This window comes from Tenrec ecaudatus, chromosome 9, assembly GCF_050624435.1.
Source record: "Tenrec ecaudatus isolate mTenEca1 chromosome 9, mTenEca1.hap1, whole genome shotgun sequence".
NCBI classification, from domain to species: domain Eukaryota; kingdom Metazoa; phylum Chordata; class Mammalia; order Afrosoricida; family Tenrecidae; genus Tenrec; species Tenrec ecaudatus.
Window position 1 is genome coordinate 108,656,233 of NC_134538.1, and position 12,169 is coordinate 108,668,401.

At 41.0% G+C, this 12,169-nt stretch overlaps 1 protein-coding gene and 1 non-coding gene across 4 annotated transcripts in view; both read right to left on the reverse strand.

Annotated features, from left to right (window-relative positions):
* Positions 1-2,181: 2,181 nt before the first annotated feature.
* On the reverse strand, positions 2,182-2,314 carry LOC142457570 (small nucleolar RNA SNORA5). Its single transcript, XR_012786281.1, has one exon. It is a non-coding gene; the product is annotated as a small nucleolar RNA SNORA5 (small nucleolar RNA).
* A 1,532-nt stretch (positions 2,315-3,846) lies between these two features.
* The window catches only part of GTPBP10 (GTP binding protein 10), a 29,337-nt gene continuing 21,014 nt past the window's right edge, over positions 3,847-12,169 (reverse strand). For 2 of the 3 annotated variants that reach the window (XM_075558450.1, XM_075558449.1), the window contains exons 7-10: positions 11,509-11,616; positions 10,799-10,876; positions 7,612-7,735; positions 3,847-6,446 (exon numbers count right to left, since the gene is read on the reverse strand). In XM_075558450.1, coding sequence (XP_075414565.1) covers positions 6,199-6,446; positions 7,612-7,735; positions 10,799-10,876; positions 11,509-11,616 — 558 coding nt within the window. In that variant the 3' untranslated portion in view covers positions 3,847-6,198. The remainder of the gene's footprint in view (positions 6,447-7,611; positions 7,736-10,798; positions 10,877-11,508; positions 11,617-12,169) is intronic. The other variant, XM_075558451.1, reaches the window with a different exon arrangement.

Sequence of the window (12,169 nt, forward strand, 5' to 3'; positions counted from 1 at the left end):
TCTCACATATTTTGGACCTGTTATCAGGAGAAGCCATCATACTCACTAAACTACAGGGTCAGCAGAAAGAGAACTGACGTCGTGTCTCAGACAGAGATATAATTATGAGCACGGTGCAAGACCAGGCAGTGTTTTGTTCTGTTACACACAGCCTCCATGTGAGTTGGAACTGAGTTGAATGCACCACCAGTGTTTTATTTACATTTGAAATTTCCACCTTCATTTCTTTATACTTCCCCCCCCCCCAAATGTGAAAAAGTTACATTAGCAAAGTTTCTTCAGGTGAATTAAAAAAATCCTGAAACATTTTATGCTGTGGCAAAGAATAGTAGCTATGTACAAGATGTGTGTTGCGGATGAAAAGGGATTGCACCTTTTTGATTTGTCAATAACGCCCAGACTACTACTCTTTAATTAAAGGAAATATTCTGTTATGTGTCTCAGTGATATGTTAAATTCTTAGTATATTCTAGTAACCGAAAGTGTACTTTGTGTGTCTTTTTCGAACAGTTGATCTTTATTCTAAACAAAAAGAGTGAATTTCTTTTTTTTCTTTTAAAAAATCATTTTATTAGGGGCTCATACAACTCATCACAATTAATACATACATCAATTGTATAATGCACCTCTTCACATTCGTTACCCTCATCATTCTCAAAACGTTTGCTCTCCACATAAGGCCCTGGCATCAGCTCCTCATTTCCCCCCCCACCCTCCCTGCTCCCCACTCTCATGAACACATAATTTATGAATTATTATTTTTATCATATCTTATACTGTCTTGATGTCTCCCTTCACCCACCCTTTTTTAATCTGTCTCCCAGAGAGGAGGTTATATGTAGATCCTTGTAATCTGTTCCCCCTTTCTACCCCACCCTCCAAGTATTGCCACTTTCACTACTCATCTGTCCTGGATTCCCTGTTTCCAGTTCCTATCTGTACCAGTGTACACCAGTGTCTAGCCAAATTTGTAAGGTAGAATTGGGATCATGATAGTGAGTGGGGAGGAAGCATTTAGGAACTAGAGGAAAGTTGTATATTTCATTGTTGCTACACTGCACCCTGAATGGCTCGTCTCCTCCCCACGACTCTTCTTCCATAAGGGGATGTCCAATTGCTTTTTGGGTTTTGGGTCTCCACTCCGCACTCCCCCTTTTTCACAATGACACGATTTTTTGTTCTGATGACGTCTGATACCTGATCCCTTCAGCACATCGTGATTACACAGGCTGGTGTGCTTCTTCCATGTGGGCTTTGTTGCTTCTGAGCTAGATGGCTGTTTGTTTACCTTCGAGTCTTTAAGGCCCTAGATGCTATCTTTTGATAGCCGGGTACCATCAGCTTTCTTCACCACATTTGCCTGTTCACCTGCTTTGTCTTCAGTGATCGTGTTAGGAAGGTATCATGGAATGAAAGTTTAATAGAAAAAAGTATTCTTGGATTGAGGAAGTACTTGAGTGGAGGCCCAATGTTCATCTGCTACCTTAATACTAAACTTATGCGTGTATGCACATAGATCTATTTCCACATCCTCATATAGAAATATATTTACATATGTACATGCTTTTATTCAGACCTCTATAAATGCCCTTTGCCTCCTAGCCCTTTACTCTATTTCCTATTACTTTCCCCTTGTCCCACTAGCATGCTCAGCCTTCGTTTGGGTTTCAGTAATTCGTCATGGTTACATTACCCTTGGTCACACCCTACCAGGCCTCTTACACACTTCTCACCACCAACTTGGATCACTTGTTGTTCCCTTGTCCCTGGGTTTGTTAATACCACTTCCTTTCCCCACACCTCTCCCTCTCCCATGTCCCCCAATAATTCTTTAAAATTTTATTTTGAAAAAAAATTGTAGAGTGTTAATATCATCTCAGATACATTTTTGTCTTTAATCAAGACTTCATGTCAATCTTTCAGAACATGTATGTACTAGTTATTATATTATTGAATAACCAGGATATCAATATTCTATAGGTTGCAAATTTTTACTGACCCCCAGTAGTTTTTTCAGCTTCCTACATCAAATTTATTTACCATCACAGAATACAAACTTACACTACTATTCTATAATACAGACTGATGTCTTCTTCACTTTCATTAAATAAGGTCTGGCCTCTGCCTATAGTAGATGGTTAGTCTTTCTCCAATTTTGATGCCATATTTCTTTTTTTTCCTCAATGTCTGTAACAAAATTTATCCCTGAGCCTCAGCAGAGGAACAGGGCCCATGCATTACAGTGTCTCTGTGGCAGCCTTTGGGGACAGTGCCAGCCATGGGTGGGGCAGGCACTGACTTTGACACAGCTGCAACTGTTGCCATATTTCATACCGTCCAACTTCTCAGACTCTCTGCTCAGCATAGATTATCCACATCAGTCCAAGGCTGACTAACACAAGCAGAGGTCAGGCTTGCCTCCACCCTCTATCCTTCTTTGTCCTGTTCTGACATGAACATGCCTCCTATCGCACTCTGCTGGGTTCAGTAATACATTTCAATAGCTGGACAGAACACACGGAACACACTCACAATTATAAGACCTTATTAGGGAAGTTAACAGCTTACAGGTCAAGATAAACTAACAAACAAACAAGCAAAACCAAACTAAGGATGCAGTTCTTCTGTCTGCAGCGTCTCTTCTCACCAGTGCTGGCAGGTCCTCGCTGGTCCTCAGAATCTCAGCCACACAACCCTTGGCCTTTGCCCTGAATGGCAAGTGATATAAAACTAATTTCGTATTGGTAAATGCCCAAAGGACATTCACTCTGCAAGGACATTCACCTATGGAGGGCACTTGGCTTTCTTTATTCCACGGGCTGAGACGCGCACCATTGCTTCATGTTCTCAGTGCCACGGTGTCTGGTACCTCTGCAGCCGTCACTACAACACACAGGGGTCTGGCAAGTGCTCCCTGGTGGCTCTTTTTTCTTCACAGTAGTGGGATTCTCTGTTCCTGCTTTTGAGATGGCTCGCTTTACGCAGCAGAACGACAGAACTGATCAATTCCTGAGTCAGAGTCCTCTACATCTTATTTGCACGTTCCCACCAGTCATTTGGTGGGTTACACAGACAACAGCTGGAAAAGTCATACAAAGTTGCTGAGCTTCTCTTCCAAGCAGCTGTTAAGACTCCGGACGCACCACCACCAGTTCCAAGCCTCCAAGTAGTACACTGCTCACCTCTGTGGGGTCTGCCCTGGCCTGTGGGGAAGCAGCAGGTAGCTGTCGCTGTGGACAGCTGTGTGGGGGAATGTGGAGGGCAGCAACTGACCATCGTGGTCCTCAGCTCACAGGTGCCTGAGTCCCAGCATTGCCAAAGGCACCTCTAGTCCAGGCACTGGGGTCCCAGGTCCTCAGTGCCAGTCCCAAGGACAGCGCTTTGGTTGAGGGGTGTGGGGTTTATAAAACAGCAGTGTCCAGGAAACACAGGGGTCAGGAGGACTGCCTCTCATTTTCCTCCTCTTCTCAAATAACTTGGATTTTGCATAATAATCTGGTCTTTCAAACCTAACCATTTTTATAAGTAAGGAGTAGGTGTCTACGATTATGGGAACTGTCTGGAACAGGTAAATCTAGAGCCACAGAGTAGATGTGTGGTTGGCTGACAAAGGCTGTGGGATAGGAGTCCTGGTGGCCCTGTGGTTAAGCACTGGCTGCTCCATGGGGAAAGACGTGGCCGGGTACTGCTGTGAAGACCGACAGCCTTGGAAACCCTATGGGCAAGTCCACGTTGTCCTATCAGGTCATTAGGAGTTGGAATTGCCTCTGTGGTGGTGGGTTGGGGGTTTGGAATAATTAGTTAAAAGGATACAAGGCTTTTTAAAAAAATCATTTTATTGGGGTTTCATACAACTCTTATCACAATCCATACATCCATCCATTGTCTCAAGCACATTTATACATTTGTTGCCATCATCATTCTCAAAACAGTTGCTTCCTACTTGAGCCCTTGGTATCAGATCCTTTTCCCCCCCACCCCTCATGAATTCTTGTTAATTTATTATTATTTTGTCATATCTTACACTGTCCAGCATCTCCCTTCACCCAATTTTCTGTTGTCCATCCCCCAGGGAGAAGGTTATATGTAGATCCTTGTGATCGTTTCCCCTTTTCTACCCAACCTTCCCTCCACCCTCCTGGTATTGCCACTCTCAGCACTGGTCCTGAAGGGATCATCTGCCCTGGATTCCCTGTGTTTCCAGTTCCTATCTGTACCAATGTACATCCTCTGGTCTAGCCGGATTTGTGAGGTAGAACTGGGATCATGATACTGGGGCGGGGGGAACTCGAGCAAAGTTGTATGTTTCATCGTTGCTACACTGCACCCTGACTGGCTCGTCTCCTCCCCACGACCCTTCCATAAGGGGATGTTCAGTTTCTTACAGATGAGCTTTGGGTCCCCAATCTGCACTCCCCTCATTCACAATGATTTTCTGTTCTTTGATGCCTGATACCTCATCCCTTTGACACCTCATGATCACACAGGCTAGTGTGTTTCTTCCATGTGTGCTTTGTTGCTTCTCAGCTGGATGGCTGCTTGTTTACCTTCAAGCCTTTTAAGACTCCAGGTGCTATATCTTTTGATAACCAGGCACCATCAGTTTTCTTCACCACATTTGCTTATTCACCCACTTTGTCTTCAGCGATTGTGTAGGGAAGGTGAGCATCATGGAATGCCAGTTTAATAGAACAAAGTGTTCTTGCATTGAGGCAACACTCGAGTGGAGGCTCGATGTCTATCTGCTACCTAAATATTAAACCTATAAATATATGCACATAGATCCATTTCTCCATCATCATATAAGTATATTTATATATGTACATGCCTGTATTTAGAACTTTATAAATTCCCTTTGCCTCCTAGTTCTTTCCTCTATTTCCTTTTACTTTCTTCTTGTCCCACTATCATGCTCAGCCTTCATTTGGGTTTCAGTAATTCCTCTCGGTTACATTGCCTTTGATAAAGCCCTACCACACCTCATACCAAGCCCTACCAGAGGCCCTCCTTGCCACAAATTTGGATCACTTGCTGTTCCCTTGTCCCTAGATTTGTTAATACCACTTCCTTTCCCCCACTTCCCCTTCTCCCATGTCCCCTGGGAAACATTGGTCTCATTGTTGTCTCCTCTGGATTGTTTATCCAGCCTATCTTATCCAGATAGACCTGCAGAGATAATAATATGTTAAAAAAAATAAGACAGAGCAAAAGAAAAGAAATCAACAACAACCAAAAACCAATGACAAAAAAGAAGAAAAGTCGATACATGGCTTCTTCTTTGGACAATGAAACTATTAGATCGTGGTGATGATTGAACAATTCCACGAGTAAACTAAAACCTCCCGAATTACATACACTTTAAATAGGTGAACTGAATAATACAGTATTCCGCAGAGGGAGTGACACCAGCCCCAGGGGGCTCGAATGACCGGGGCTGCAAAAGCAGGTATCAGACTGTATCCTGAATTCTGGGGCACAGAACAAAACGGTGCTACTTATCAACGTGTTTAGGTTTGAAAGGCCAGGGTGTTATGCAAAATCCGCTCACGTTTTCTTCTGAAAGAGGAACGGCAGAACAAATACGGTTGGGGACCTTACCAAAAATACTCAAATGGAGGGGTGTATACTGATGAGTGACGTCTGTTATTTCTGTTTATTTTCTTGACTAAAATACCTATCAGTCTCTTCCAAAGCTAAAAACACGGAATGTGAGATGAAAACGCTTCTAAAAGCTCCACTTACACTTTTCTGTGCGCTGATTTCTATTGAATATTATCAGTGGCCTTGGTTACCACTGAACATAAGTCTTATTTTGAGCCTTTCCTCAGGTAAAAATAAAAACTACTATCTCATAAGAACCATCAGGTAACATAAAAGACTAAATAAACAAAAACCAGCTGTGACTCTAATAATGTTCCAGGGAATCTTTTTATATTATTTTAAAAAGTGATCTCAACAGATGCCTTATAAAGAGGAATATTACTGTTGGTCATTTATGGATGGCTAGATCACAAATTTATAAATTTTCATCTGACTTTATTGTTGACATCCTTAACACAGGATCAGCTTAAAGAGGCCACTCTTCAATAATGGCACACACATCAGGAGGTTGGCAATGTCGACAAAAGGCATGTCTATGAAAATGTTTGAATTAAAAATAAATTCATGCCATTTTGTATAGATTTAAATTATATCCATTCAGGAAGTATTCATAGCATGATTGGATGGAGGCTCACCATAAGATATTGTATTGGATAGTCTTAAATTAAGCAACTGTTTCTTATGGGATGCACTGTTTTCCTGGTCAGCTTGTTCATCCAGTGATTCTCTTACACAGTTCTTTAATTCTTCAATCCCTTCTCCAGTACTTGCAGAGACTGGAATGATATGTTGGAATTTCAGAGATTTCTGTGGAATTATGTTTTTATCAAACAAGTGCCGAAAATCTGAAATAAAGACACAAAGGTAATTTTCATTGTTTCTCAAAGTAAGTGAAATGTCAAAATTTTATTTTTGAACTAGGCAACCTAAAACACTATTTTAAATTCCTTTTTTCTTCTCTGATAAAACTCTCAGAACCTTTGGTTAGTGACCCAGGAAAGGTTCTTGGTATATGAGCTACCACTACTACCTGCTGTTGTCAAGCTGATTATGAGGCATGGTGATGGCTTGGGTGGCAGAATAGAACTGTGCACCATAGGCTTTACAGTGGCTGATTGATCAGAAGTTGATCACCAGGCCTTTATTCTGAGGTGGCTCTTAATGCCCTTAAACGTCAACCTTACAGCCAGCAATTGAGTGCATTAACTGGCTGTCCCATCTAGAAATACATGGAAGTAGAGCCAGAAGGTTCCTTAGAAGGTAGGATGGCGAGACTTCGTCTCAAGTACTTTGGACATGTTATCAGGAGAGACCAGTCCCTGAAAAAGGTCGATAAAGCAGAGGGTCAGTGAAGAAGAGGAAGAATCTTGACAAGATGGATTGTCCCAGTGGTCACAACAATGAACTCAACCTTAGGAACCTTTCGGAGGACAGTGCAGGAAAAGGCAGTGTTGTGCTCTACAGTCTATATGAGTCAAAACTTAGTAGCGTATAATGACAACAACAAATAACAAGAGCAGACCCAGAAGGAGCCCTGGTGGCAAGGTGGTTAAGTGGGAGGAAGATGAAGCACGTGGCTGCCCTAAAGATTTAAAAACCTTGAAACTTCTATGGGGTAGTTTTACCTTGTCCTATAGGAAAACTTTGATAGAACGGACATGATGGCAAACAGCAAGAATTACAGGAATGACAAATTCTAAAACTTGTGAAATATGGCAGTTAACTTCTGTATGAAGGCTAAGGGTTTAATTAGCTCATATTAATCTTTCTTTTATCTTATTTCTTCTAACTTCCACAACACATATTCTGGAACTCCTTCCTCCCTACTGCCCCCTAGTCTGGAATTTGATAAATAATTACATTACAATTGTACTTAAGTTCTTTCTTCAAATACTGTGTTTTTAAAGAGTACTGAGTCATTTAGTCCCCCTTCCTCGGTGTGGCCCTTAGCAGCAGGTCCTCCATACAGGAGATAAGCATGGGACATGCGGACGTGAGGAATGGGCTCACCTTCAGGATTCTGGAGTTGGTGCATCAGTTCCTGGAATTTATCTCGGGCACCTGGCACATCCATTTTATTAACTGCTAGGAGAGCAGGTTTTGTTTGAAGTTCCTCATCATACAACTCCAACTCCTTTAAACCACAGGAGAATATCTGCATCATTTTATAAAACTAGCATTCTTATTTGATAATGGCTTTCTTTAGAAGTCCACACCATTTACATAATCTCACATGTCTGAAACCATTAGCTCCAACAACCACACAATTGATAATGGAATGAAATTCAGAAAACACCAGTTAGATTTTTTTGTTAGTGTGATATATATGGCACATGACATTTTAGAGACAATTGTGTCTTCAACACTAGATCAGAATACAGATACCTGACCTTCCATACAGTATATAAATAAAGCTCATAGAGATATTTACCAGAAAGAGGGGACAAAATTGCCTGTTTGAGAAATGTTTCTGCAATCAAATGCAGTTCAATTCTAAGCTCTAAGGGGTCACTAATGGAAAAGAGTTGGTACACACAAACACACACACCTGCAACCTCGCTCTGCACCTTTTTATACTACTGATGTCACTGATGATTACTTGACCTCAATACTTTAATGCGATTTGTAGAACTGTTGTTATACATTGAATTGCAGGCCCTACAAATATGCAGGAAATCCTACCTTCCTTGCAAGGGGTTACAGTCCCATGTGGGAATGGGTTGTTTTTGTTATGTTAATGAGACAGGATCAGTCTCTTGAGTTCACCTCTTTTGAGATATAAAGATTAAACACAAAAGCTAGCAAATAGATGGGGGCAGAGAGATGCCAAGCCACATGAGGATCATTCAAAATAGCAGCTCAGAAGAGACAAACACCTTTCTCCAAGCAACAGAGAAAGAAAGCACCTTGCCCTACTATAGCCATCACCCTGACTTTGGACTCTAACCTGACCTCTGAGAAAAGAAACGTCTGCTCAAGTCGTCCATTGGTGGCTGACTTCTGTGACACAGCGGCACTAAGTCACACAGGGTTCACAATATGAATCGACTTACCACTTGGTAACATGGGTAATTAATATGAACTTTCCTAATCATGGTGGGGGTATGGGTGAGAGGAGTGTTAAGGAGAGTAACTACCTCATTGAATTTTGTAAAGATTGAAAGATACTTTCCATGTAAAGGCCTTGGCTTATAACTATTTGCTGACTACGATCTAGTCCCTCACTTCATGAAGTAAGCACCGCAGGCAATACATCCGGCCAGCGTAATGGCTGTGATGGGTTCCAGGACAGGCACAGACAGGGGAGCACAAAGGGCACTGAGCTCAGATTAGTGGGGGCAGGACAATGTTCCTGAGGGGGTCAAAATCTAGGGTAAAACCTGAAAACTGAGGATACCAAAACCCAAACCCAAGGCAACTGAGTTGATTTCAAGCAGAAACGTGACGTAGGAAGGAGACAGTCCTCCTGACAAAGGGTAGAGATCTGCAAATCCCTGAAGTGCGAGGCCTTGGGGTTTGAGAGAAATCTGTTTTTCTAGGGCTGCAGTGAAGAAAAGGGTGCAGAGTGATGATCAAGCTGAAGAGATAGGCAGGGCCTGACCCTCGTCAAAGTTCACCAACCAAAAAGGTTCCATTTAAACATGAACTTCCAGGCAATGCAGGACCGGTGAACTGTTTTAAACAGGGAGCAGATATCAGCTTGGTTCTGTTCCAATGGTCACTGCTGTGACCTAAACAAGGTGTGGGAGAGAAGTGAGACTAGAGGCAGGAAGGCCAGAGAGAAGGGACTCTTCAAACCCCCATCATAGGGGTGAATGAGTAGAAACATGTGGGTGAAGACAAGTGGATGGATTTCAGGAATAGTTAGGAAATTGACGTAGATGGTGGTAAGGAAAAGAGAGTCAAGACAACTACTCAATAAAGTGTTAGGAAATATTGGGGAGAAAAGAAAAATGAGTTCAATTTTATGTAAAAGTCTATGGTTCTTATGGGGCCTCTAATCAAAATGTCCAGTAGGTCTGAACTTGAGCAAAAGTTGGGAATTTCAGATTTGGATTTGAATGTGGATAAAACCCACAGTAGTCACCGAGCTGATTCCAACTCACAGTGACCCTACAGGGCAGAGAAGAACTACTGCATAGGGTTTCAGGCTATAAATCTTTGTGGACGAAATGGTCTCATATTTATCTTTTGCAATTAGCAAATAAGTTATCTCTTTAAAAAATCATTTTATTTGGGCACTTACAGCTCTTATACTGCCTGGTTTTCAACCTCAGAGGAAGGGGTGGGTTCGAGTTGCCGACCCAATGTGTCAGCATCCCAATGTGTAACCACTGAGCCACCAAGGCTTCTTTGTGACTGTAATTTCAGACCAAACCCCATTGCCAAGGAGTGAATTCCAACTCACAGAGATCCTATATAGGGTTTCTAAGATTGCAGATCCTAGAAAGCGCAAACAACTCTCTCCCACTGTGAAGCCGGTGGATATGAACCACTGCACTGGTTCTTAGCCTAACGCCTAACCCCAGTGTCACTAGGACATCTTAAAACTGTAACTTACGCACACTGTTACTGTTAGGTGCACCTGGGTCATTTTTGACTTGCATTGACCTGATGTGATAGAGTGGAGTTGCCCACTGGATTTCCTAGGATGTAATCTTTAGGGAAAACAACAGGTGTTCCTCCCGTGGAGCAGTTGGGTAGATCCAAACAGGCTTTTGGTTAGTAGTTGAGCATGTAGCTGCTCTGGCACAGCTTAACTCAACAATGGAATTAGGTAAAACGACCTGTCAGTTCAGGGTAGACGTCTGAAGCACAGTATTTGGAAGATGAGCAGATAGAAAGGCCAAAGAGTAAGCAGAGACGGAGCCTAAGAAGAAGGGATACGGTGAGGAGACCATGGCTCGTGGAGAAAGTTTGAAGCAGAGATAGGTCAGAGCTTTAGAATGCAAGCAAGGAAAAGTCTGAGAAAGAGCTAACATAGATTTGGAATCCAGAAGGGCTCGAAAGATTGCAGTGGTCTGAGCAGTAGGCAGAGGCCGAGGTACAGGAGGCAGTGAGTATAGATCATTCTTTACTGCCATCAAATCGGTAAAAAGCAGGAGCAGGATAAGTAATTATTATAATGAATATTTAATAAGTCCTACATGGTTACACATTCAACTAGGTACAAAGCACAGGAAAGCAGAGAACCTACTTTTATAAGCAGCATTATGGTTTGAAAGGCAGTTCTGTATTCAGTTTGGGGAGAAAGCCGAAATCCAGAAATATCAACCTAAAACCCCCCAGAAAATTAGATGTTAGCATAAGAACCGCATTTCTGTTTCAATTATATTAGTCTCTCAGGCTAAAAATGATTCCTCAATCCATAGTAGTAATTTCAGAATTCAAAATAAATAAGAAAAATGAGTTATCAAGCTAATGATAACTATTCTGATAAAATTATAGTCATCAATAAAATAAAAAAACTAGTGAAGATAAAACAACAAATACTGATCTATGCAATATCACATATAACTTAGTAACATCAATGAAGTAGGACAAAGATACCGTGTAATATACTATGATAGAAATCTTAATTTGAATCTTGTTAAGTCAAAATTTTATCTGATTCAATAAACTTCAACAAAAATGTTGACAAAATTACCGTATATACTCATGTATAAGCCGAGTTCTTCAGTACCTTTTTTATGCAGTTTCTGTGGTAAAATTAGGTGCCTCGGCTGATATTTGGACCAGCTTATACTCGAGTATATACGGTACTTATTGTATGTGACCCCCCCACCTGAACCAAGCTGTCAAAATGCTTTACCTTTAAGTCTTATCACTATAAAAGTTTTCTAGGATAACTAATTTCATTGGTTTTTACATTTGTGCGGACATTAAATTGGTACGCATCTGACTTACCACGAAAAGTAGTTGCTTAGTTCTCTCTATGTGCTTCAGGAACTTGTGGCCCATTCCTTTGTTTAGATGTGCTCCTTCTATTAAGCCTGGAAGATCAGCTACTGATATCTAACACACAGTTAAGTAGTTTGAAGAAAAAGCACACATACAATCACACTCAAAGTTTTTTCATGATATTTCAAATATACACAGTTCCCAATTTGTGATTACCACTTCAGTGGTGAAGATGACAAATGTTCATTTGTGGTAAAATAGATGTCATATGAACCCAATTAGAGTCCTATTTTTACTTACTAATCTAGCAATCTAGGGATTTGGGGGGTGGTGCAACATTTATCAAGTAATTCTCATTAGAATTTAATATGTTATATTGCTCAATATGAACTTTTCATAGAATTTCAATTTTTCCAACTTAAATTTTTTAACTCTAACCCTAATCCCTCAACTTAAATTCTTAAATATTTAAATTGATTTAAAATTAATAGCTAAAGAAAAATAAACTTTATAATATAAAAAGACTATCTTTTTCAAAGACAGAATTATAACTGAATTTTTAACTTGAACTTTAGAAAATGTTTTTAGTAAATGAAAGTGAATCATCAACTGTGGAAGTGCATTACACATCTGCAATAAGAAGAGTCAGTCAGATTAAGGTAGTCAA